Below are 27,976 nucleotides of genomic sequence, written 5' to 3' on the forward strand. Positions count from 1 at the left end.
CATGGTTCCCAATCTCATAGACAGAAAAAGACAGCAAGATGATGAGACTTCCCCAATCTTCAATTCTTTCAACATGGTAAATATTGAGGGACATTGCTTTACATCCACTCAGAAAGCAAGAACGTTTCTCTACATGTCAGTGATTAAGATATAACCAGACCCCAGATCACTAGACTTGGAAACAACCAGCAGAGTAAGCATCACACGAGAGTATAATCCTCACCGTCCTGATGTTCGTGTCCACTATTTTCGGCAGCATCCGCAACCCCTGAGGACTTGCTAGAAATGAAAGTTCTTGGGCCCTACCCCAGACCTCCTGGATCAGAAACTCTGGGGGTGGGGCCCAACCACCTGTTGTAGCGTGTCCTGCCTGTGATTCTGACATGGGCTACATTGGAGAACCATGGGCACGGACTGTCACCAAACCCAGATCAGAAGAAACCAGGAGGAAAAAAGCCAAGCAGTTGGCTTTTGAAACATATGTGCACCATGTTTTCCCACCACTTAAAAAACAAGTTTATGGAGAGAACCTGATTTTGAAAGAATGAAAAACCTATGGCTTTTTGTTTTAAACAGCAAGATAATTGAAAAAAGAAGTGATCTTTACAAGTATGAGTTTATTCTCCAGGTTTTTACACACCCACAGATTAGTGCTTTTACTGTAGCTCTATCCAGGAGCCAAACAACATAAAATATGTACTTATATCACACATATAACACGTAGAAGATAGAAGGAAACAGTATGAATTTTAAAGTTTAGTTTTTCAGTGATTCAGTGAGCACATGGAAATTGAGGATAATTACAGAAATAGCTATTGAACTCTAAAATAAAAACAAAAATTATATAAAAGGGTAAAAAACGTTTCATTTAAAAAACAAAAACCAGTGGCTTATCACCTCTCTGCTAGTTAGTAACCTAATGAAAATGAAAAGGAGTCAAGTATTATCTTTTCCATATTTAAAACCAAGTGGTTCTTCCTTTTCACAAATAGCCAGCTCTAGGTCTGAAATGGAAGCCAGGATTTTGGGTTCTGAACATTGCAAATATTTTACTGCCCTGTGTTAATGGATTCTTATTTGTAACACTAAGAAATTTACGTTTGCTTGGAGGGGAAAAAAACAAGAACTGGATGAGCAGTTAAATCAAATGGGATTCAGTTCTTGGGACAGTTACAAATGGCACTAAATCAGAACACACACAGAGCTGAGTTTGAGGGCAAGCATGTTAAATAAAGACCAAAGAAGAGGACCATTTGCGATCTTTACAACAACCAAGCATTTGGCCAAATAGCCTAGGTTTGGCAAGTACAAGGGTAGTTAGTGAGTTAATGAGGAGCTAGATTCAAATTAGCTCCAACTTGATTTACAAATTAACAATATGAAGTGATTTCATTGTCTATCCTTTTCGTTTCGAAGAAAATTTAAACCATATTCCTACTGCTCGTGTGAACTTCTGATGTTCCTTGCCATATTTTTGGTTAGATTTTTAAAGATAAGTGGTAGCAGATGTTTATGTTATTAAGTGACCAATACATTAAATTTCCAAAGAAGAGAATTAGATTTAATACTAGGTTATTACTCAAAATGACTCAGCATAAATAGCAGAGATCCCACAATTGTCCCCAGCCCTGGGATCATGGAGTAGGACAATTTAGTGACCACTAAGTGAAAATTATGAAAAATGCTATTTCCAGAATGTCTTTTTCCCCCACTCCTTTCAATTGAATTTTTAAAAAAGTAGACCTCATACTTTCTTTGTTTAAACATCATTTTAAATAAGCTTCTAACACTGTTTCATTCTTCAGTTTTCCCTGAAATAAATCAAATTTTTAAAAACTTCCAAAATTTGCTATTAATTGATTTCAGATGTTTCTTTTGACAGTAAAACTACTTTTCTGTAAAAAAAAAAAAAAAAAACAAAGTCAATACTATGCCATTTGCTAAGAGGGTGGCTGAGTCTTTGTTGTTGTTGCTATTTTTTAAAGCATTTTAGGTTGTACCCAGGGTTCACATAATGGACTAAAGTTCCTATAGGGACATAATGAATGTGGAACACTAATGATGTAATTAGACCTTTAAGTGAAAGCCACAAAGGAATCTTATAAAAATGACTGTGTGTGTTAAACTACGTCAACATTATGTCACTTGATTTTGTTCAACTGCTCAAGTTGGGGAATGGGAATGAAAATCGTCAAGCTCCTGTGATTGAAGCCAGCTTGACTCACGGGGGAAAAATGATGTCTATGTGAAGTCTTCAGCCTACCAGAGCACGCTATATACACTCAGTCTAGATAGAGGCCTCCTCCACAATACTGCAATACAAATTCTTCACAAATCACAACTCTATCCCAAATGTTCTTATATGTCCTATGCTGTTTCCTAAATTCTACCAAATAACTGATAGCTCTACAACAGAATTTCTTTTATTTAAAAAATACTTAAATCACTATCCCACAAAATGTTCAGAAACATAGGTAACTATAGAAAGTCAATGTGCATATACTGCTTTTATTATTATAATTATGGTAATTGTTAGCTGAATGAAAACAAATAATAGCTAAAAAGTTTTCAAATGATAGAAAAACACATTTGGGTAAGTTATGACACAATTTTTTGAGTACGTAGACAATAGAAATGTTTTGTGGGTTTTTTTTTGCACCAATTGCAAATGCAAAGTTAACGATAAAATCAGGGAACTGAGAGGTCGAAAGGGGCCTTAAACATATTCACTATCTCTTAAATTTTAGACAAAGGAGCTGAGAATAGAAAGAAAAAAAAAAACCCCAACATATACACCATAACAGTCTTTTTTTTTTTTTTTTTTTTTAATGACTTCCAATTTTAGTTCTTCTCTAAAAGCATTAGGGGCGTTGAGACCCTTATTGTAGATTATGTATCATCTCCTCTTTGGCTATGAGGTGTGTGGTTTTGTTAACTAGAGACATCAGTGAGTTCAGTTTCTGAGACCAGTCATTTAATAAATTATTTGGATCCTTGGGTCTCTGGAAGTTGATAATTCCTGCCAACCTGTCTACTTTAGCAAAGATGGTCTTGTTAACTACTAGATTCGAAAGAAAAGCTTCTGACTCCTGCAAGAGAGAAAGACAAATTGGATTAAGACAGGATAATTACAGACAATAAATAAAATTTAAGGAAAGCATTTTCTAAACTCTTTACCTAAGAATATGCAGCTAAAATTCCCTAGTCATAGTTAGCAACTGTTGACATACTTATTTTACTATGAGTCCAGGAATGAAGAGACTCCCAGTCTACCCAGAATCAGGGTGGAGTTTGCATCAGCCTCCCGGCAAACTCAACACTGCCGGTACTGCAGCCAGCCGGCCAGCCTGCTGCCAACAGCAACCTGGTCCACTCTTGGTCTACAATGTTTCCCCCTAACCATTAGACAGATAATTTGTTTCCAGAAATGCTGGGTTACAATGCATGCTCTGCCACTGGAGACTACGTGGCCAAGGACAAGATACTTTACTTCTAAGGACTCTGGTACCCTTGTCCAGAAATGTGAGGAGCTAATGAGCCAACCAAGGATCAAAACCTTCCACCTCTAACATCCGTGATCCTTCGTTTTTAGCTAAACTGAAAAACTCTGGTGACCGAAACAGCTTCTGGATCACTCCATTTGACCCCTGCCTCTGTGGTGGTGTACATGTCACCAACAGGAACCCATACCTGAACACAGCGCTCCTCTAACGTGACCTGGGACCTCTCTCTGCAAGGGAAGTACAGTCAAGTCTCCCTCACATTTTCTATCATTCATTTCTGGGAACCCAGACACATTCATTATAGAAATATAAACCCTGGACTGCAGATGAATCGATGTAAAACTACCACATAGAAGTGAAAAATTTTAACTAGGACACAATATTAATGTGACTATAAACTTGATATTTAAGCTATTTTTTGGTATTCAAGATAGCCTGGAGACACTAAACTTAAAATTAAATAATAAAACAAAATTGATTTTCTCATTCAATTTTTACAAGTCAGTTGATATTCAAAATGACTGGCTACAAACAACTCAAACTACTTACATCGACAGACAGATCGAGAAGCTGAGCCATCCTCTTCATTGTTATCCTTGTGTAATACTTGGCCATTATTCTGATATTCTGGGGAAGACAGAGGCATGAAGGACACACAACAGTCATCAGTAAGGCTAAAATCCCATTTGTTTTCATAATCAAATAGGTCTATTTTATTTTATTTTCTTCATATGCAAATAGGTTTAGTTAAAATGTCAGATTCAAACATTTCTCTATAGCCCAGCACTGGAATGAAGCTGGTTCTAAATTTCAGTAACGAAGCAAAATTTAGATATTTTGGTGTCTGCAGTTATTTGTAAGTTGTTGTGAATACTCTCCACAACTCTTTTCAAATATATATAGTCAAGGGAGCCTGAGTGGCTCAGTTAAGCATCTGCCTTCAGCTCAGGTCCTGATCCCAGGGGTGTGGGATCGAGCTCCACATCGGGTTCCTTGCTCAGTGGGGAGTCTGCTTCTCCCTCTGCTCCTCTCCCCAACTCGTTCTCTCTCTCTCAGATAAACAGAATCTTAGGGAAAAAAAGATATATAGTCAAAGCTAGGCTTATCTTAACTAAAATAGTAGTTAAAAACTGTAACTGTACTGGGACGCCTGGGTGGCTCAGTGGGTTAAGCATGGGCCTTTAGCTCAGGTCATGATCTCAGGGTCCTCAGGCTCCCTGCTCAGCGGCGAGTCTGCTTCTCCTCCCCCCCTGCCCCTGTCCCGTTTGTGCATGCTCACTCTAATAAATAAATAAATAAAATCTTAAAAAGAAAAACGAAACCCTGTAACTGTACTAAAAGTTTTTTGCTAAATGGAAGAATCTAAAGTTAAACTTTAGTAATTATGACACAAATGTTTAAAAGGCTCAGATTCAAAAAAATGATTCAGAGTATCTTAAAACACATTATCATCATTATAACTACTTAAAGGTAACCTGAAATTAAATTTCCTAATTTTCACTGGAAACTGTTCCCTTTATTATTCTTTTTTATTTTTTATTTTATTTTATTTTTAAAGATTTTATTTATTTGACAGAGAGAGACAGCCAGCGAGAGAGGGAGAGGGAACACAAGCAGGGAGAGTGGGAGAGGGCGAAGCAGGCTCCCAGCGTAGGAGCCTGATGTGGGGCTCGATCCCAGAACGCCGGGATCACGCCCCGAGCCAAAGGCAGAGGCTTAACGACTGAGCCACCCAGGCGCCCCTATTTTATTTTATTTTTAAAGATTTTATTTATTTGACAGAGAGAGACAGCCAGTGAGAGAGGGAACACAAGCAGGGGGAGTGGGAGAAGAAGCAGCAGGCTCCCAGTGGAGGAGCCTGATGTGGGGCTTGATCCCAGAATGCTAGGATCACGCCCCGAGCTGAAGGCAGATGCTTAACGACTGAGCCACCCAGGCACCCCTATTATTCTTTTAAAAAAATAATTTATTAATTTATTTAGAGAAAGAGAGTGTGGAGAGGGGTAGGGTGGAAGGAGAGGTAAAGAGAATTTCAGTCAGACTCCCTGTTGAGCTTGGAGCCCAAAGTGGGGCTGGATTCCACGACCCTGCAATCGTGACCCGAACCAAAATCAAGAGTGGGACACTTAACTGACTGAGCCACGTTCCTCCCTTTATTCTTCTCTACGTTATTAACAAAACAACAGCATTCACAGGACAAATGGGGAACAGTGGGGAGAGCAAATGAACTGATCTTTGAAGAAGCTGTCCTTCCTCGCGTCTCTATTGGGTCCTTGGCAACACCAACTTCTTAGGAAGAAGGACAATCATTCTAGACCCCCCTTTCCTTCATCCCTTAAGTGTAATCAGGGACCAAATTCAATTGATTTTCTTTCTTAAAATAATTCCACCCCATCCATTCTTCAATCCCTCAGCTACAGACTTGGCGGAAGCCCACAAGGGGCCTTCACCTAGTCTTAGTTCTATTCCTGTCTCTCCCCAAAATCCATTCTCCACACTTACTGCCAGAGGGGTCTTTGTAAGATACAAGCCTGGTCACTGTCCTCTCAGGTCAAAGTTTCCTCTACTGCAATATATAAACTTTGTTAAGTTCCAGACCCTTTCCGTATCTCCGACTTTCTTCCTCACTGAGCCCTGTTCTTGCAGGTGCTTACGTCCCCTGCTGGTGCGTCTCCAAGTCGCCGCTCAGAGTATCGCATTTGCCTGCTCACCAGGTACTCTTCTTACAAATCTTACCTCCTGTGTCAATTCCTGCAGATCTAGCCTGACCTTTCTTTCTTTTTTAAGATTTTATTTTTAAGTAGTCTCCACACCCAACATAGGGCTTGGACTCACGACCCCAAGATCAAGAGTCACATGCTCCAACTGGGCCAGCCAGGCAACCCCTTCAGGTAGAACCAATCACCCTCTACTTATGCTCCACTCCATTTGATAGCTATTTGTGCCTAGTATCTTGGATACTTTTATTTATAAATGCACCTTTCCTAGGACTTCTTTTTAAGCTGTCTGATGGCAGGGACCATGTCTTACTTTCCCACGTGTCCCGGCAACTTTGTGCAGTATCTGGCACATAGAAGGCTCACAATAAATGTTTGTTATGCGAATGCATGCTGAGATAATTCAACTTATAGTGACGCCAAGAAGATCAAAGATCAAGTTTAAGACTTGTTACCCATTCCCAAAACTACTAAGCGAGTATCCGAAAGAAATCCTTTCACCCACAACCATCCCCCGCATTCTTAAGAAATTCCTTCTGGTTTATAGGCTATAAAATTTTGGATTTTTTTTTAAGATGTTATTTTTAAGTAATCTCTATATCCAATGTGAGGCTCAAACTTACAACCCCAAGATCAAGAGTCACATGATTTACTGACTCAGCCAGCTAGGTGTCCCTAAAATTTTGGATTCCTGAGAAGTCCCCTCAAAATAAGCATGCTAAAATACAGGGGTTTTTTTTTTTTTTGTTTGTTTTCCTGAAAAGCAAGAGGGAGGAGATAAATTCTGATGTGGTTTTGGAAATATACAATAAACATTCAACAACAAATTTACATCACTACATTGGGCAAAAAAAAACCCCAAAAAACAAAAACCCAAAAGCAAAGAATTAAAGACATAACCTTGAAAAAAAAAACCATCTATCAAACTTGAAAAATAAAAGTTTATGCTTAAATTTGCCAAAGTTTACTTTCAGATTGGCATCTCTACCATGCCAGATTCTTACATGTTCAACAACTCTGTTCTTCAAGTCTTTCCACCTTCTTTCACCTTCCTCTGTAGAACCAAAAACATCAGTTGCCGGACTCTCAAGAGACCCTTTTCTTAATTCCATTCCATAGTCTTCGACAAGTGTGGACCAACGCATCAGCTCCATTGTGGTAAAAAGCTTTAAAAGATCCCTGTAAATTGTATAAAACTTAATATTCCAAATCTGTAAAAATTAAGTTTCATGTACTATAACAGCAAATGTTTAAATATCGACAAAGACTGTAAACATTTTTATTTGTAGAACAAAACATAAGTTGATTATTATTTATTTTACCTACTTTACTACCATTTTTTCCACAATAAATCTGAATGGAGCATTCCCCCTACTTAACATTCTGCTTCCTCCTCCAATATATTTGCCAGTCTCGGGAAAAATTAATGCAAACTTACCAATGAGACACATAAAAGAAAAACAGCTTTTAACAGATAAAAGCCCACTGTCCTCAGGTAGCGTATGTCTGTTTTATATAGCACGTACTTCTGAAAATCACAAAGCCCCAAACTACTAACACTAAACTTTAGCAAATGGTTAATTAACCAAAAGCTGCTAAGTGAGCTTGAAATGCAACTTCTATTTGATAAGTGGTTTATTTGTTTATTTTTTGAAGTAGGCTCCACACCCAGCGTGGAGCCCAACGTGAGGCCCAAACTCACAACCCCAAGATCAAGACCTGAGCTGAGACCAAGAGTCGGATGCTTAACTGACTGAGCCACCCAGGGACCCCTTGGTAAGTGGTTTAGAATGAAGTGTGTTACAGCCTCATTAATTTCTAATGCAGTGTGAAAAAACATTTCACTATTTTATAAACTCTAATTTTATTCACCAATACAATCTGTCAGCAACCAAATGAAGCAGGTGTACACTTAGGTTAACCAATTTTCTTTCAAAATGGTGTTTCTGCTGACATTACTACACTAGCTATAAAAGTACTTACTTGTATTTAGGAATTTCTTCTAACTTCTTGTCACCACTTATTCGGTGAACCAAATCTGACTGTTCATTGTCAAAAGGAGCCAAGATCACATACAGGACAACACTTTTCAGAGCCTAAAAATGTATAACACGATGAATTATAAACAAGCTTAGAAACAAAGCAGAAACTCAGGCAGGAACTACAAAATCATGGGAGAATTGTCTATATTCATGTTTGATATTATTCTCAAAGTCTTAGGGAATAAACATCCTACCAAGCTACCCTTAACAATGGCTTCCTGTCATATTTAGTTTCTTGAAACAATTACACTAAATCTTTGCTAATTTGAATTACTACCTGGGCTGGCATTTTTTGGCATCAGATGTGTAAAGAAAAAGTTCTTATAACACGTTAGCAGCACAAACGTGGAATATACATATAAACTATTTGAAACAGTTTTGTGAAATAATTTTCCAAAGTAATGCTAGGTCTTTTACCTACAACCTCTGCTAGCAAGTGACCTGCTATACATATTTTAAAGTAATCTCTACACCCCACATGGTGCTTAAAAACTCATGACCCCAAGGGTCAAGTGTTGCATGCTCTACCGACTGAGCCAGCCAGGCGCTCCTGCTATACATGTTTAATTTTATTTTTTTAAAGTTTATTTTTGGAGGGCGCCTGGGTGGCTCAGTCAGTTAAACATCTGCCTTCGGCTCAGGTCATGACCCCAGGGTTCTGGGATCGAGCCCCGCATCAGGCTCCCTGCTCAGCAGGGTGTCTGCTTCTCCCTTGGTCCCTCACCCTGCTCATATTCTCTCTCAGATACATAAAATCTTTAAAAAAAAATATATCTATATAAAAAGATTTTTTTTAAATTAATTTATTTGACAGAGAGTGAGCACAAGCAGGGGGAGCAGCAGACGGAGAGGGAGGAGCAGGGTCCTCACTGACCAAGAAGCCTGACACAGGGCTCGATCCCAGGCCCCTGAATCATGACCTAAGCCAAAGAGAGATGCTTAACCGACTGAGCCACCCAGGCATCCCCCCCCTTTTTTTAAAAAAGATTTTATCTATTTATTTATTCATTTATTTAGAGCATGCCCACGTGCGCATGCACAAGCACAAGAATGCGGGAAACAGGGAGAGCAAGAATCTCAAGCAGATCCCAAGCTGAGTGCAGAGCCTGATGTGGGGCTTGATCTCATGACCCTGTAATCATGACCTGAGCCAAAATCCAGGGTAGGATGCTTAACCGACTGAGCTACCCAGGTGCCCCCCTGCCATACATATTTTAAACAGTAAGGCTACATTCTTCGAAAGTGATAAATAATTCAGAATATTGGCACAATTCATTTCAATCAGTAAAGATAAACTGAATAATCAACACACTGAATAGAAATCAGCACCACACAACTGCATATAATCATTTCAAAATAAAAAATGCAAATTCTTCCTAGTAGGTATCAATGTCAAGCATAAGAATATATTCTCACCTGTTGCCACTTTTCACTTTCTGCCTGTATACAGGGAGTATCGTATATTGCTCTGTAGTGCTTACAAATAGACAAATAGGATCCCTCATGTTGATCCAGCTGAATCATTAAGTTATAATATTTCAACTTTAATTTCTGAAAAAGAGTTGATAAAATAAATTGGGGCCTATGGGTTTTTTCCAAACACCTATAAAGTAAACTTGCAGTAAGAGACATGCTTACCTCTGTATTTTCTTCCTGGAAAAATTTGGTGTTAATTTTCTTGCTGATGATTTGTGTCCGAATGTAATCCTTCACAGCTAGGCAGAGCCTCATTTGCTCCAAAATAAACTCCACTCTCTCCTTCTTCTCCATTGACCCATAGGTTTCCACCTAGCAAAGTAAGACCCCAAATAAGTTTCTATTCGGTAATTTCTAAAAACTGCAAGATTAAATGTTTGAAAATATTCACACTTGTCAAATAATAAGAACCTTGCACACTGGAGAGCGCTGATGATGATATAAAAAGCTAGTTTTCTCCAGGAAATTACAATTAAAAAAAATTATATAGGAAAATGGATATTTTTTCTTCTGGCATAAAAAGTTCTGTGAATTTTAACATATGTATAGACTTGTGTAATCACAATCAAGATACAGAACAGTTCTATCACCCCCAAACTCCCCCATTTATAGTAACATACTTCCCCCACTCAGAATGATCTGTTCTCCATCACTACAGATGTCTTTTCAAGAATGTCAAACACAGAACGCAATCTCGAGACTATCTTTGTTCACTCAGCATAATGCTTTGAATACTAAGATTCGTTTAAATTGTTGTGCATATCAATAGTTCATTCATTTTTTAAAAAGATTTTATTTATTTGAGAGAGAGAGAGAGAAATAGAAAGAGCAAAAGCCGGAGAGACAGGCAGAGGGAGGAGAAGCAGACTCCCCATTGAGCCAGGACCCCGATGCGGGGTGCGACCCCAGGACCCTGGGATCATGACACAAGCAGGAGGCAGACGCTTAATTGACCGAGCCACCAGGCGCCCCAGAAATTACAATTCTAAACACAAAAAAGATACCACTCACAGGCTTTCTATTTACAGAACAAAAAATTATAGAAAAAAAGAGGTGCTAGCCTTTTTAAAATTCAGGTAACGAGCCTGATATGACTTCTAACGGATGTAGAATGTAGAGTTACAGTAAATATACAACAGATACAATATAGAAAATCAATTATGTCAAATACTATGAAAAACAATTTATTATTTGGATACACATACTGCAAATGAATTTATAAAATGTAGAATGGCAAAGTGAAATGAAGTAAGGCTATTTCATTCTTATTATTATTAGGTCTAAAAAAGGTTTTGATTTCATGGTCTTCTTTGTAATTTTTTGTTAAGGAAAATAAAAACTTATACAATAAGCCATCAATGTTTCATTTATGTATCTTCACCCACTCTCCATGTGTCAATTACTTTGAAGCAAATTTCAGACAACATATCTGTATTTCAGTATGTGTCTCTATCTAAAAATTCCTTGTATCACCAAATATCTAGTCAGTTCCCAATATCTATCTCATTTATTTTAATTAAGTCAGAATCCAAATAAGGCTCATGCTTTGCAATCATCAGATATGTTTCTTTCTTTTTTTTTTTTTTTAATGATTTTTTTATTATATTATGTTAGTCACCATACAGTACATCCCCGGTTTCCGATGTAAGGCTCGATGATTCATTAGTTGCGTATAACACCCAGTGCACCATGCAATACGTGCCCTCCTTACTACCCATCACTGGTCTATCCCATTCCCCCACCCCCCTCCCCTCAGATATGTTTCTTATGGCTCTTTATTCCTTGCCATTTATTCCTTTGCCATTTACTGACAAAATCAAGCCAATCATCCTACAGTTTCCTAGAGTCTAAATTACGCTGATTGCATCCTTGTGGTATCATTTAATAGGCTCCTCTGTCCCTAGTATATCCTGTAAACTGGTAGTTAAACCAGAAGCTTTATATAATTGAGGTGAATTTTTTTTGGTAAGAATATTTCAGAGGATGTTGAATCATGAGGCACACGATCCTCCTGGTTGAAAACAGAGTTTGAAGGCAAAGCTATGGAGACAGTAGAAATATCCGTGGTTGCCGGGGTTGGGATGGGGAGGAAGAGGAATAGGCAGACCACAGAGAATTTTTAGGGCAGTGAAACTTTTTACATGATACTACACTGATGACCGCAGGTCATTAAACGTTTGTCAAACCTGCAGAACATACAACACCGAGCGTGAACTTTAATGCAAAATACAGACTTTGGGTGATCACACGTCGACGTAGGTTCATCAACTGTAACTAATGTACCACTCCGGTGGGAGATACTGGTAGAAGGGGAAATTGTGCATGTGTGTGCGCCTGTTGCAGGGGGAGGGCATCAGGGGGCATATGGGGACTCTGCACTTGCCACTCAACTTTGTTGTGAACCTAAAACTGCTCTAAAAAATAAAGTCTTTTAATAAAAAAGAAGAAAAGAAGTCTGAAGCCAAACAGAACTAGTAGGAATTTGAACTCCACCACTTCTTGGCAATGACTTTAGGCACATTACTTTGAGTTTCAGTTTCCTTGGCAGAAAAATGGGGATAAAAATAGTGTTGTATATGAACACTGAAGAAGATAAAATGTGTAGAGAACACAGGACATGTTTTAAAAAAAAAACCAACAAAGACAATGCATAGCACACAGGATCCTCTGTGTTATTTTTTCCCTTCCTTTAAGCTAAACTAGCACATGACGGAAAAATCCAAATAAGAAATTTAACTTAATGCGGGAACCTTGATGGGCCAAAATTACAAGGAAAATTTTGAGAGAATGAGTCTATGGCTTTACTCAGATTTCTTAGTACGTTGCTGTCTCATTTTAAGATCTCTCTTAAAAATGTGTCCTGAAACATGGCAAATTATGAGGCAATTTTTCTTTGTTAGAACAATTTAGCCTAGAAATTGACCATCAATCAAATATTCATTTAGAATGAGGCTAATGATTAACAGCAACTCCCTCAGGCATGCATAGTACATGAATTACTAGTTTTATTTGAGTTCTAAAGAGAATGAAAATTTTCAAATAGCACAAAATCAAGACTAATGCATTGATTCTAACTTTCCTTCAAAACTTTCTGAGCAGTTAAATTTAGTCAGGACCCTAATTACATAATTTTCAGGTACCTGAGTAACCTCCCTCTCCACTGCGCTCACTCTTAGTCTGGGTAGTTTTGAAAAAGTGATAAGGTGTCAAAGTAAGCTATTGCCACAAGAAATACTGCTGAATAAATATAAAGATTTTCACATTCTAAATACAACTCCTTACCTGTAACTCTTGTAAAATGGAGGCTGCCTCTTTCACGTCACCGTTTTGCTCTTTTATAGTTGCTAATGTTTTAGTCAGTCGAGCACGCTCAATTTCAACATAAATCTACAAATATGAGAAATTTATATTATCAAAATTCCCATAGAAATGTGTTAACATTTTAAAGACAGACTTGAACTATTACTCGAACTAAGCCTAACAGTATTTATCCTGCAGTGATTGTGCACTTTATCCTCCAAGCACAAATACAGCTGAGTGACATTTTACATTTCACAGTCACATAATTTTTTTTTAAAAATTTATTCATTTGAGAGAGTGCATGTGCACACGCACACATGCTCGTGCATGCGTGCCCAGGGAGAAGGGGGCGAGAGAGAGAGAGAATCTAGAGCAGACTCCCCGCTGAATGTGCAGCCTGACTCAGGGCTTGATCTCACCACCCTGAGATCACAACCTGAGCCAAAAACAAGAGCTGGACACTTAACCAACTGAGCCACCGAGGCGCCCCACAATCACATAATTTTTAAGAAAAAGTCTCTATGAAACATTATGCATATTTTGTAGCTTTGCTTCAAGAACCTAAATATGAAATCATTGTGTTTAATGAGTAACAGAACCATAAGCTACATTGAATAGTACAGAAAACAGAACAGAGCCTTTAAAAGAATTATTTGAGGGGCGCCTGGCTGGCTCAATTGGTAGAGCATGTGACTCTTGACCTTGGGGTCATGAGTTCAAGTCCCACATTGGGTACAGAGCTTATTAAAAAAATAACAACAATAAAGTAAAACTATTTGACCTTGTAAAAGTTACTAGCATTTTTTGCAGTTATTAAGTAATATTAGTGGATTTATAATTTCCAGCAAATTAAACATCAAAAATATAACTACAGCCTAATGGAGTCTAGGGAACTAATTTTCATGCTCAGGCTTCCTTATCCCTTTAGCCTTTGTTCTGCAGCAACCCCCTTCCCTACTCCACCCCCAAAAACCTCAATCTCCAAGAAAAACAAACTATTTTCATTTTCCTAAATGTTCCATGTGTTTCTTTTCTTTTTTTAAGGATTTATTTTAGAAAGAAAGAGACCGTGGGCACAAGCGGGGGGAGGGACAAAAGGAGGAAGAGAATCTCAAGCAGACTCCCTGCTCAGCGGGGAGCCCAACACGGGGCTCGATCTCATGACCCTGAGATTATGACCTGAGCCGAAATCAACAGTCAAGACACAGCCCAGTGACTGTTTTTATGATGGATCTCTTTGAGGTGGTAAAGAACAGTGTCATATTCATTCTGGATCTAGCACAACACGGGTGCTCCATAAACATGGCTGACTCAGTCACAACAGCGTAAGACTCTTGATCTCAGGGTTGCAGATTCAAGCCCCATGTTGGGTATAGAGATTACTTAAAAAAATAAAATCTTGGGGCACCTGGGTGGCTCAGTGCGGTGAGCGTCTGACTCTTGATTTCGGCTCAGGTCATGATCTCAGGGTCATGAGATTGAATCCCATGTTGAGCTCCACACTCGGTGGTGAGTCTGCTCGAGATTCTCTCTTCCTCCCCCCACCAACGCTCTCTAAAATAAATAAATCTTTAAAAACAAATAAAATCTTTTAAAAAGTTTTACTAAAGTGACAGTCAAGACCTAATAAGTTAATTATAAGCTAAGTTTTTATTCTCAGATCACAAAAATCAGTCCAGAAAAAATATATACTTACCTCAGTCACCATTTCATACTTGTCGTTTTTGGAGAAACGAAAAATTAGGAGGGAAAAAGGGATCGAAAGAAATACAAATGGATTCTGCCAAGACAGTGAAATCCTGAAAATTAAACCTACACTGTGAATACGCTATTACTTTTTTTTTTTTTAAGTAAGCTCTACATCCAACATGGGGCTCGAACTCAAACTCCAAGATCAAGAGTCACTTGCTCTACTAACTGAGCCAGTTAGGCACCCCAGTACTCTATTATTTTAAATAGTAGAGTGAAACCTTAGCTATCCCAAACATAGATTTCTCAAGCAGATCTAGGCTAGGGTGAAGAATTAGCTTTATCTTTGATTCATTATTACTACATGTAAATTTGGAGTAAGATCACTAATTCCTAGAAAAATTTGGCTATATTGAGACTGCCACTATTTAAATATATTCATTTAGGGGTGCCTGGCTGGCTCAGTCAGAAGAACATGCGATTCTTGATCTCCAGGTCATTAGTTTGAGACCCACGGTGGGTGCAGAGATTACGTAAAAGTAAAATCTTTAAAAAATATATATATATAAATAAGTAAATACATTCATTTGTATATGGGAAGATACTAGAAGGAAATGTACAAAGATAATGGTTGAATCAAGGTGACGACCTATTTTGTCATCTTAAAAAATATATACGTATCTATTAATATAATGTCTACATAAGAATCTCTGAATACAGAAAAGACAGGACTTTCCACTGTGAGTTATGCCAATGGAAAACTTACCTTTCCTTCTGTAACCATTCGTAGAGTATCAATTAATCGAAGTTTGATTGGAAGGTCTGTGATTTCCTCAACGTAAGTACAGCATTGCTGAACCATTTTTGCAACAGCCTAAAATAGTAAAAACCATGCATAAGTAAGAGTCATTCCTCATAGAATTTAAAAGGAAGTATTTCATCAACGGAAGAACTATGTTCAAATCTACTCTTACCAAACAATTATAGATACGGATATGCCTATTAAAAAACATAAGGAGTACCTGGCTGGCTCAGTTGGTAGAGCATGAAACTCTTGATCTCAGGGCTGTGAGTTCAAGCCCCACGCTGGTGTAGAGCTTGCTTTAAAATAAAAAAAAATAATAATAATAAAAAATTCATGGCGTGCCTGAGTGGCTCAGTTGGTTAAGCCACTGCCTTCAGCTCAGGTTGTGATCCTGGGGTCCTGGGATTGAGCCCTACGTCAGGCTCCCTGCTCAGCAGGGAGCCTGCTTCTCCCTCTGCCTCTCCTCCTGCTTGTGCTGTCAAATAAATAAATAAAATCTTAAAAAAAAAATTCAAAATGTCTCTGATAGGAGGCACCTGGGTGGCTCAGTCAGTTGAGCAGCTGCCTTCGGCTCAGGTCATGATACCAGGGTCCTGGGATTGAGCCCGGAATAGGGCTCCCTGCTCATTGGGGAGCCTGCTTCTGCCCCTCCCCCCTGCTCATGCTCTGTCTCCCTCTCTCTCTTAAATAAACAAAATCTTAAAAAAAAAATGTCTCTGATAGCTAAGAAGTACTAAACACCTAGTAATAAATTCAAAAAGGTTAGGAAAACCTCAGATGAAAGACTTTACACCTCTCCACTACAAACCATGAACTTATTACACAAAAGGGGTGTTCAAGGATGTCTATTAGAAGGCTTCCTAGATGGGGTGCCTGGATGGCTCAATCGGTTAAGCGTCTGCCTTCAGCTCAGGTCATGATCTCAGGGTACTGGGACTGAGTCCCGCATTGCACCCCCTGACCAGCAGGGAGTCTGCTTCTGCTTCTTCATCTCTCTGCTTATATTCTCTCTCTGTCTCTCTCAAATAAATAAAATCTAAAAAAGGCTTCCTAACTGGCTTTTTCTGGAGCCAAAAAAAAGCATAGAAGTTGTAAAAGACGAAAGGGGGAAGAAAGAGAAAAGCAGAGTTCAACGGTGGCTGTGAACACAATGAAGCCATAGCCAGCAGATACTGTGACTAAAGAAAAGAGTCAGTGGCAGAGGCAGAAGGTTAAGTAATTCCACCCCCTGGGTAGGGAGGAGAAACCATAGTCCTACCCATACTCCCCCCAATGAAATATGACATTGATGGTCACATGTCCTTTGCCCAGGTTCCTCAAAGATAATATAAATGGGTTGGACTACATTACCTCTAGCTCTAACATTCTGAACATTTTGGTAAATTTTGGTAAATATTTACATAGTAAATATTTTAAATTGTGTGGGCCACAGGGTGTCTCTGTGGCTAGTATTCAACTCTGCCTTTGTAACTACAAAGCTGCCAGATGATGTATAACAAATGGATGGCTATGTATAAAAACTTTATTTACAAAGCTGGCAGGTGGGATTTGGTCCATGGCCTGTATTTTGTAACCACTAATACAGATTCTTTTTTTTTTTTTTTTAAAGATTTTACTTATTTATTTGACAGAGAGAGACAGCCAGCAAGAGAGGGAACATAAGCAGGGGGAGTGGGAGAGGGAGAAGCAGGCTTCCCAGTGGAGCAGGGGGCCCAATGTGGGGCTCGATCCCAGGCCTCCAGGATCACGCCCTGAGCCGAAGGCAGATGCTTAACAACTGAGCCACCCAGGCGCCCCTCTAATACAGATTCTAAACAGCATTATCAATTATCATAATCATTGAGAATAATAATTAGGATTCTGTAATCAAGAAAATGCCTATTTTGTTTAAGACAGCAGAAAAGTGAACAGAATACCTTCTGTCAATTATACATCAAGCTGAAAAAAAAAATCCCATGGTATAGCTTGCAAAGATTTTCTTGAAAAACAATATTCATGTAGCTCAGGTCGAACTTCTAATTACCTGAAAAATTGGCTGTTCAGACACAGGAGTTCCAGAAAGCGAAGGTTTTATTATAAAATATAACTCTTTCAATAAGTGCAAGGCTCTGGGACACCTTGCATCTCAAAAAATGATCCTTCTAACACTAATTATAACCATGATTTCTAGAAGGGCATACGACTTAGTAATTCTAAAAGCTGTGCAAAAACTACATTAACAGAAATCAGATGGGGTACAAGAAAAACAAAACAAAACAATTACATCAATATTCTAATGGTAAGTGAACATCCTGCTGCTCCCTGAAAAATTACAAGTCATCAGGTAAGTCATAGTTGGAGTGAGGCTTACCCCCTGGGCTCAAGTGACAGACAGTGAATTAGAAACCATTAATTTTAAGCAATCTAGAAAAGGTTATTTTAAGAAAATCATTACTTTCTAAGTCTGGTAGAGCAAAAAGAAAAGTTTTAGGTAAAAAGTAATTACGGGAAAAGGAGAGGCACATTTTGAGTCCTTAAGCACTTTCCAGAGCTAAGAAGACCTATGTCACAGCAAAAAGAGAAGCCCCACCACAGTTGTGGTCATGCCATTAGCCAGCTGTGAGACTGGCTCAAACTCCTCTTTCTCCAGGAAGCCTCCCCTGACAAACCTAATCAAAACCCCCTCTTCCCCCTTTCATGTCTCCTAACGCCACTCACTATTCTTCTATGTCACTCACTATATATTGCTGTGTGAGTCTGTAACTTTTAAGATTTTATTTATTTTTTAGAAAAAAAGAGAGAGAGAGCCAGAGAGTGAGCTGGGGGAGGAGCAGAGGGAGAGGGACAAGCAGACCCCGTGCTGAGTGCAGAGCCTGATGCAGGGCTCCATCCCACAACCCCGAGATTATGACCTGAGCCAAAATCCAAAGTCAATCTCTCAACCGACTGTGACACCGAGGTGCCCCTCTGTGTGTAACTTTTAAAAAAACAAATCACCTTGCTAAAGATGTACTACTATTACTTGTGATTTATCTCGTCTAGGAACTAGAAGTTACCTGGCACATTTCTTCACATTCTGAGAGTCTTACATACAAATGTCAGTTTTTCAATCAGAAAAGCCACAGAGTTAAACAGTCCCTTCTACTAGCTCTGAAATGTTATGACTCTATTAATAATCTGTATTTTTGGGTATGTGCTTTGAATGGCACTAGTACTACATAAAACACATATTTTTGTTTACTTTAACCCAGATTGCCTCAAGACAAATAAGCAGCCCTTTCCAATTGTCCTTAGAAAGCAAATCTCTTAGAAAATCAGAGGAAGACAATGGTTCATCTATGCCAGTCTCTCAGTCGACTCTATGATGGTCTCTCAAACCACAGAATTCAGCAGTAAAAGGCATATTTAAGTCAATTTCATTCATATATACTAGACTGCCTCAAATCTGTATTAATTTTTTTTAGATCTTATTTTTAAGTAATCTCTACACCCAATGTGGGGCTCGAATTCACAACCCAGACATCTAGAGTCACATGCTCTACCAACTAAATGAGCCAGTCAGAAGCCCCTCTATGTTAATTCTTGACAACAAATTATATGCATGTAAACTTATCTAAAAAAAGAAGAAAACCAATTTGTTTTTTGCAAAAAAATAATTTAACCCACTCTAACACTAGGTTCACTCTAGCAGTAACCTAATTAATAAAACAAGAGATTTGAACAAGAACACCATGTTTCTGTTTTTGGTTCCACTACTACTATCCTGTTTTACAATGTTAATACCTTTATTTGAAAGCAAAAAATAAAAACCTGGAAACTACTCAGGGAACAGCATTTGAAAGATGAGATATAAATGGCAAGTGGAATCTACTTGTACAGAGGATCATTTAAATATCTCAACCTCAAACAGAATGGGGCGCCTGGCTGGCTCAGTCAGTAGAGCATGTGACTCTTGACGTTGGGGTCATAGGTTTAAGCCCCATGTTGGGCACAGAGTTTACTAAAAAACAATAACAAAAACTCAAGCAAAAAACCAGGGAAAACAGTAAAGAAAATCTAGCTTCCCCAAAACACCAAATGAGAACATAATCTTTAAACAAAATTAGTCAAACTAATGTCTGAAAAATGGCCTCAAAATAAGTTAAATCTTAAATATTTAATAAAAGACATGACTAAGTAAGTTACGGATGATCAATTTGATGGATTATAACACAATCATTTAAAATAATAAACATGAGGAGGTGCCTAGGTGGCTCAGTCAGTTGAATGTCCAGCTCCTGATTCTGGCTCAGGTCGTGATCTGAGGGTTGAGACCCTCCAAGCTCTGCGCTCAGCGGGGATTCTGCTTGAGATTCTCTCTCTCTCCCTCTCCCTCTCCCACCCCTCACATGCTCCACCGTGTGTGTGCGCACACGTGCGTACTCTCTCTCAAATAAATCTTTTTTAAAAAATAAAAAAATAATAAACATTAAGACATGGAGCCACACGGAAACAGAACAAAGCTGCACCAACACTCAGCACAATTTTGTAAAACTATGCAAATATATAAAAACTAGAAGAAAACATAAAAACAGCTGACATAAAAATATGGACAGAATTTTTAAAAACTGTCTAGAATGTAATGCTGATTTAACAGTAAATTTAAAACAGATTCATAGAACGGTTTTCTAAAGTCCTTATTTAAATGCAAATGTAGTCATGAACTCACTTGTTTTAACTGGCTCCGTCTTTTTGACAAAAGCATAATATTTTCATTAAGTAAATCCCATTCCTTAGCCTCATAGCACATCTTCACTACTGCAACTAAGATGCGGGATGTAGACACCATATCAGAAGCCTGTGAGAATGAAAATATATTGAAGTTAATGGAGCACTGTTAAGTGAAATTAATGATAATTGAGGTTTTCACTATAATCTACTCACAGTGCGGGTCTGTTTCTCCAAAGAGAGAAGGGTTTCAATGACTTCTTGAAGTCTTCCTTCCTAAAACAAAAGATAAAAATGAACCATGAAAACACTACCACCAACACAAAACCAAACAAACTAGTCTAAAATGAGATGTTTCTGACACAGAAAAGAAAAAAAAATCCATTTCAGAGGAAAAGCGCCACCCCCATTACCACTATTGTTTTGGTTTTCTCCTCTTGGTAGTGCTTGCTTTTCCTGTGGACTCCTTAAGTCAGTGGTTCCCAAAGTGGGGCCCACAGCTGTTTTTAACATTTCAAAGTGCCTAGGAGAAACTGAATATAGACCAATGATTTAGGGGCGCCTGGGTGGCTCAGTCGTTAAGCGTCTGCCTTCGGCTCAGGGCGTGATCCCGGAGTCCTGGGATCGAGCCCTGCATTGGGCTCTTCTGCTGGGAGCCTGTTTCTTCCTATCCCACTCCCCCTGCTTGTGTTCCCTCTCTCACTGGCTGTCTCTCTCTCTGTCAAATAAATAAATAAAAATCTTAAAAAAAAAAGAACAATGATTTAACACCTGAAAAAAAGTCAAGTCTTTGTTTTGGATTCTAACTGATCAAGTCAGTGTGGTAACCAGATTATCTTGTTTCAAACTGAGACTCTAAGTGGCACTTACACGTACGTGTCTTTGAGGAATAAAAATGGGAAAAATGAATGATTTCTTTATGAAGTCACCATAACAAATACTTTAAAACATTAAGTTTTGAGGAAAAATAAAAAGGATATTTGGTGGTGAAAAGCTAAGAAACCCTGGTTTAATTTTTCAATGACTTTTTTTTTTTTTAAAGTAAGCTCTATGCCCAGAGTGGGGCTTGAACTCACGACCCCGAGATCAAGAGTTGCATGCTCTGCCAAATGAGCCAGCCAGGGGCCCTTAATTCTTCAATGACTTTTAAAATAAATTATAATTGTGCTTAAAGGAAATGAAGACCATCTGAGAATATCCATATATGCTATACCAAAGGTCATGCTTCTAAGCAGATAATGATCCAAATGGAATACCCCTTTTTGTCAAATGACAATAACCTGTATCTCTTATATACAAAAAATACTCTTCCTGGGGCGCACGTCAGGAAATGGGAATAACAAAATTCAAATGATATAAACTTAAGTGGTAATATATCAGACTAAAATAAGCTATCCTATTAAGAACCACACATTGTGGGGTGCCTGGGTGGCTTAAGTCAGTTAAGCGTCTGCTTTTGGCTCAGGTCATGATCTTGGGGTCCTGGGATCATTTTCTCGCTTTTGGTCTCTCTCAACTAAGTAAGTAAACTCTAAAAAAGAAAAACAAAAACAAACAACAAAACCAAAACAAACCACATTGTGATAAAAACAAAACCAGCCCACAGCAAAAAAAAATTGTAAGTATTTAAGATACTGATATTAGTAACAGTGAATGAATTAGAAGTGATGGGGAGGGAGGCGCCTGGGTGGCTCAGTTGTTAAGCGTCTGCCTTCAGCTCAGGTCATGATCCCAGGGTCCTGGGATGGAGCCCCACATCAGGCTCCCTGCTCGGCAGGGAAGCCTGCTTCTCTCTCTCACACTCCCCTTGCTTGTGTTTCCTCTCTTGCTGTCTCTGTCAAATAAATAAATAAAATCTTAAAAAAAAAAAAAAGTGATGAGGATGGTTTTATTTTGAAATTGGTTTTCTAACTATAAATGAAATTTATTATTATTTATTTTAAAAGATTTCATTTTTAAGTAATCTCTACACCCAATGTGGGGCTCAAACTCACAACCCCAAAATCAAGAGCCACGTGCACCACCAACTGAGCCAGCCAAGTGCCCTGAAACTTATTTTAATGACATTCATGGATAGTACATGAGTACTACTCTTTTACTGATGAAACAAACAGTTCTTGAATTAAGGATACAAATAATGTTTGGACTTTTCAAAATACTCTTTCCATATCTTCCAAGATAACATTTAAACTATGAATTTTCTATGGAGCACAGAATATGTACTATACAGGCATTATTTGAACTTTAACTCAAATCTATATGATTATTATAGTTAAATCTGAAACATGTAAGATTAGAATTGCAACAATGTTTCGTATGCAGAGGGGGAGCCTCAGTTCTGCAAACTCTATAGATTCATATGTATGATAAATGCTGACTAAATGTCCATCAGAGGAAAAGAACAAATCCATAAATTCTTCAAAGGTAAAGGCTAATAAATCATAAAAGATCAAAGAATCTTAGAACTGTAAAGACTGCTGCAGATTATTTAATGCGATCAATCACCTCATTTTAGAGTATAAAAAGACTAAGGACCAAACAGCTCAGCCACAAAACTTAGCAGCAGAACCAGAACCCAGGGCTCTTGCTTCCTGGTCCAGTGTTCCCTCCATGACAGCAAACCGTAACCAGTTTAAATCACATCTTTGCTTCCATCAAGGTAATTTCCATTAGGGAAATGGTTACTATCTGGCAACAAACGTAGTGCAAAAATAATTAAGATATAAAATACTGTTCATTAATGGTCACCTATCACTTTTGCAATTACTATTAGTCATGTGACTATAATCAACAGAGTATAGTCTCTAGTATTTTAATACAGAAGTATGTTGTTGTTTTAAGATTTTATTTATTTGAGAGAGAAAGTGAGAGAGATCAGAGGGAGAGGGAGCAGAAACAGACTTGCCACTGAGTGGAGAGCCCAATGCGGGGCTTGATCCCAGGACCCTGGGACCATGACCTGAGCCCAAGGCAGACATTTAACAGAGTGAGCCACCCAGGCACCCCCAGAGTATGGGTTTTAAAGAACTGCACTCTACATGTGAAGGAATCACATACGACTCTAGAGCCATGGGCTGTATCAACAAAACATCAGCTGTTACCTTCTCAGGAAGGCATTCTTTTTTTTTTTTTTTTTAAAGATTTTATTTATTTATTCGACAGAGATAGAGACAGCCAGCGAGAGAGGGAACACAAGCAGGGGGAGTGGGAGAGGAAGAAGCAGGCTCATAGCGGAAGAGCCTGATGCGGGGCTCGATCCCAGAACGCCGGGATCACGCCCTGAGCCGAAGGCAGACGCTTAACCGCTGTGCCACCCAGGCGCCCCTCAGGAAGGCATTCTTAAACAACTCCCCATAGTCAGTAGTTATTCAGCACTTCCTTGTTTAACTCACAAGCCCACTGACTTTCTGCTTTGTAATGACTCCAAACTCTTTTCCATTTTCACACTGGAATCTCACTAGAATGTAAATTCTGTAAGAGTGGGGACTGCATCTATGCTGCCCACCACTGCAGCTCAGAGTTCTGTACCTAGCAAAGCACATCATGTTGCTTCTGTACATGTTATGGTACATCCCTTTACACCTTGTACCAGTTATTAATATGCATGTCTTGCCTAAGTGGTCTATAAGTTCCTTCAGGGCTGGAACATGTTTGATTGTTTCCCATGCACCAACTTGTACGTAGTATGCATTGACAATGATAGAACTATCAGAAGACCTTAATGGCTCAGAATTCCTGATTCTCACTGTCACACTAAGTAGGATGTGACGAGTTACATCGCTGGCATTTCAGTGCTCTTTGAGGGATGCTACCATCAACTTCATTAAATACAACTCCCAATTCTTTAATTATCCCACTTTTTCCTCCCATTCTTCCATGTTCAATGCTATGGCTAACCATCTTCCTCCCTTCTTTCCTATCTATTCACACAGTTCTTGAAATTCCACCTTCTGATGCTGCTTTTCAACTCAGAGGGACAAGATGGTCAGAGCTATCAAAACTAACTCGTTAGAACATGTGACTTTTGTGACTCATTTTTCTCATTAAAATAATCTTTGTAAATGAGGTAAATGACTAAGGAGTTTGTTCAACATTAATACATGTTGGGTATCTGTAAATTCTGTATGTTTGTGTCCGTTAATTCCTAAAAGGATCCACTCTTTTAATGATTTGTTAAACAACCTAAATAAGTAAGAAAAAGGCCAATAGTTGAAATTTAATGCCAATTCAATGCTTTCACATGACCTTTTTCTTAAAGGGGTCTTTTTGTCCAAACTACTAACAGTCAATAAATTGTTTTACATTTCACCTCTTCTTTATTTTTGATAGTAACCTTAAGAGGCTACAGCTAGGGGCGCCTGGGTGGCTCAGTCGTTAAGCTTCTGCCTTTGGCTCAGGGCCTGATCCCAGGGTCCTGGGATTGAGCCCCACATCCGGCTCCCTGCTCCACTGGGAGCCTGCTTCTTCCTCTCCCATTCCCCTGGCTTGTGTTCCCTCTCTCGCTGGCTGTCTGTCTGTCAAATAAATAAATAAAATCTTAGGCAAAAAAAAAAAAAGCATCTTAAGAAAAAAAAAAAGAGATGAGAAAGAGGCTACAGCTAACCAAATGAAAAGACATGAAGGAGAACCAAAGGACATATTCAATTTAAGAATGTAAATAATCCCCAAATACCCACGTAACAAATATACCACAATCAAGAAGGGTGGTGGTGATCCTCTGTGTAAGAACCGCTAAGTACTATATAGTTGCAGTTCAGAAAAGGCCCTCTTTAGATTAATTAATACACGGGTGAAGCACTAACCATTACCAAGAACTAGTATCACTCCTATTATCTCACCAACCTCAAATACCAATCACAGAGGCGTCAGAATGTAATGGTTAAAAACACAGGCTCTGCGGCCAGACTGCTTGGGTCTAAATGCCAGGTCTACCACTGTGTTACCTTGGGCAAGACACTTGCCCTCTCTGACCCTTTATTTTCTCTTCAGTGAAATGAGCATACTAAAATTCCTGCCCCACAGGGTTGCTCTAAGGATTAAAGCAATACCTAGGAAGATATGCCTGGAATATATTATCATCATCACAACAGCTAATGTTATATAGAAAGTACACAGCAGGGGCACCTGGGTGGCTCAGTCAGTTAAGTGTCTGCCTTCAGCTCAGTTCGTGATCCCAGGGTCCTGGGATGGAGCCCTGCATTGGGCTCCCTGCTCAGTGAGGAGCCTGCTTCTCTCTCTCTCCCTCTGTCCCTACCCCCACCCCGGTGCCACCAACTGTGCTCTCAAATAAATAAATACATATTTTTTTTTAAAAAGGAAAGTACACAGCAATAAATATTAGTGACTGGGTGTTATTTGTTGAATGTTAGGTGAGTGTTGGGATACAGAAACAGAATTGTACTAGGTCACTGTAGGAGATTCATATGGCCTAGATTTGGCAATTTTACCACCCACGTCTATACTTCAGTTTGCCTCTTGAAGGTTTCTGCTATCTGTGCTTTCCTCACTGGGTACATTCTTATTAAGTTTCCATAAACATAATTTTTATCTTCAAATGTCTTTCATATTAAAAATAAGAAATGTGTTAAGGAAATTAAATACAAAAGTAAGTCTCTTAAAGAGGTCGTGGGATGTAGCAAAAAGAACACTACCTGTTGCCAGGAGACCTGAGCCTGATCTGGCTTTGCTGCAGACTTTGGATAAACCACTTAAGCTGCAAGAACCTTTGTTTTCTCACAAGTAAGGTGAAAACAATAAAACTTTCTTTAGTTTTACTAATGAGCTCAAAGTAAAAAACAAGAATGTATGCTGAAGTGCTCTATAGGGGCGCCTGGGTGGCTCAGTTGGCTAAGCATCTGCCTTCAGCTCAGGTCGTGATCCCAGGGTTCTGGGATCAAACCCTGCATCAGGCTCCCTGTTCCTCGGGGAGCCTGCTTTTCCCTCTCCCTCTGCCTGCTACACCCCCAGCTTGTGCGCACATGTGTGCACTCTCACTCTCTCTGTCAAATAAATAAAGTCTTTTAAAAAATAAAAGGCAAAACAAAGAAACAAACCTTAATAAAATTTAACTAGATGGTAAGACAACCATCTAATCCAAAAGTTGAAAATTGTGGGTTTGCATTAAAAAACAAAACACTTATACCCTGCCACCCCCCAGTCCTCTACCTGCCTCCTTCACAAAAAAATAACCAACACCTGTGCCTTGTTTTGTTCCACTGGTTCACTAGCTTAAAAAAGAAAAACAAATCCAGATGGCTTTAATTTTACCCAGTTCAACAGGCACCAACATTCCGTTACCAATTTGACACCTAAAAAGGCATCTGAGTTGGAAGTCTTTTCAACCATCTTGAACTAACCACAATCTCCTAAATAAATGCCATACACACGATTACAACTGTAAATGAAAAATTTTTTTCTTACTGACCTATAAGCTATCTGAGGGCAAGAGCTTCATCTCATAATAATCTTTGTACTCCCCACAATGTCTAGCACTGACTACTGACAGTAGGCTATTAGAAGAAAAAGGTAAAGGGAAGATTTTTTCCTCCCAGGTCTCAGTTTTAGGAATAGCTGTATTTTTTTTAAAGCAAATGGTTTCTTCCTTTGGACACTAGCAATCTAGGACTTCCAAAGTGGTGGTTCAGGGGCTGACTTTGACCCGTACGTATGTTTTGTTCGATCTATGTGGTATTGGCTCAAACGTGTTTTAAAACAGATTTGTGTCATTTCTAAATATTGAGGTAATTCATATAAAAAAAACCTCCATTTTCCTGGTTTCTCCCTCAAATTAGAAGAGTTGACAAGGCTTGGCCTTCATCCCCAATAGGCAAAGATTAACTGGAGGTGAAGCTGCCCCCTTTCCCTGGACAGGTGCTCAGAAGTTCACTTGGCTCACTAGGCAGGATAGCATGGTAAGAGCACAAGCTCCAGAATCAGTCAGCTTGGTCTGCATCCTGGCTCCACCACTTTACTAGCTGTATGACCTTGGAACACGTGACTCAACTTCTTTTAGACTGTTTTCATGTCTGTAAAATAAGAAGAACAACAATACCTATCACATAGGGCTAAGGTGAGGACCGAATGAGCTAACGCATGTAAGCACTCAGAAGGGTGTCTGGCACTGTAGAAAGTATTCACTAAATGCCAGCGATTGTTATCTGCCTGGCACTATAGGTGTTTTCCAACCCTTATATACAAGATATTTCTTTACACTAGCTGCCAGTAAGTACAGAGATGAATTTATGGCTCCCCTCCATCAAGTGTACTGCAGTTAAGAAATTCAGGTGTATCAACTTCATCATCTTTCCCTATCCCTGTCTTTTGTAAAGCTCTATTAAATCCTTTATTAGAAAAAGGAGAAGTACTGAAAAGGTTTCTTTCCAAGAAATAGTACTGTGAAATAATACTTGACACTCCTCCTGTCCCTGAATTTATTACACTTAAATGTACTTATGCAGTAAGCTTTTTAAAGGACAAAAACAACTCTATTAGTACATGCATCCCAGGTGAATAGCAATAAATATTTGTGGCTGGATTGGTCAAGGAATTTAATGAGGACTGAGTGTAAGGATTCTTTTTTTTTTTTTTTAAGATTTTATTTATTTATTTAACAGAGATAGAGACAGCCAGCGAGAGAGGGAACACAGCAGGGGGAGTGGGAGAGGAAGAAGCAGGCTCATAGCGGAGGAGCCTGATGTGGGGCTCGATTCCATAACGCCGAGACCACACCCTGAGCCGAAGGCAGGCGCTTAACCGCTG

The 27,976-nt window shown here is 38.9% G+C and overlaps 1 protein-coding gene across 1 annotated transcript in view; it reads right to left on the minus strand.

The window, feature by feature from the left end:
- Positions 1 to 597: 597 nt before the first annotated feature.
- PSMD12 (proteasome 26S subunit, non-ATPase 12) overlaps positions 598 to 27,976 on the minus strand; it is a 28,562-nt gene continuing 1,183 nt past the window's right edge. Inside the window, exons 2-11 of the mRNA XM_045814073.2 lie at positions 20,435 to 20,494; positions 20,220 to 20,348; positions 15,494 to 15,601; positions 13,021 to 13,125; positions 9,901 to 10,050; positions 9,679 to 9,813; positions 8,204 to 8,316; positions 7,225 to 7,399; positions 4,053 to 4,130; positions 598 to 3,089 (exon numbers count right to left, since the gene is read on the minus strand). Coding sequence (XP_045670029.1) covers positions 2,880 to 3,089; positions 4,053 to 4,130; positions 7,225 to 7,399; positions 8,204 to 8,316; positions 9,679 to 9,813; positions 9,901 to 10,050; positions 13,021 to 13,125; positions 15,494 to 15,601; positions 20,220 to 20,348; positions 20,435 to 20,494 — 1,263 coding nt within the window. The 3' untranslated portion in view covers positions 598 to 2,879. The remainder of the gene's footprint in view (positions 3,090 to 4,052; positions 4,131 to 7,224; positions 7,400 to 8,203; positions 8,317 to 9,678; positions 9,814 to 9,900; positions 10,051 to 13,020; positions 13,126 to 15,493; positions 15,602 to 20,219; positions 20,349 to 20,434; positions 20,495 to 27,976) is intronic.

The sequence above is a fragment of the Ursus americanus genome, chromosome 23 (genome assembly GCF_024610735.1).
Source record: "Ursus americanus isolate L20-20 chromosome 23, mUrsAme1.1.p, whole genome shotgun sequence".
Classification (NCBI taxonomy): domain Eukaryota; kingdom Metazoa; phylum Chordata; class Mammalia; order Carnivora; family Ursidae; genus Ursus; species Ursus americanus.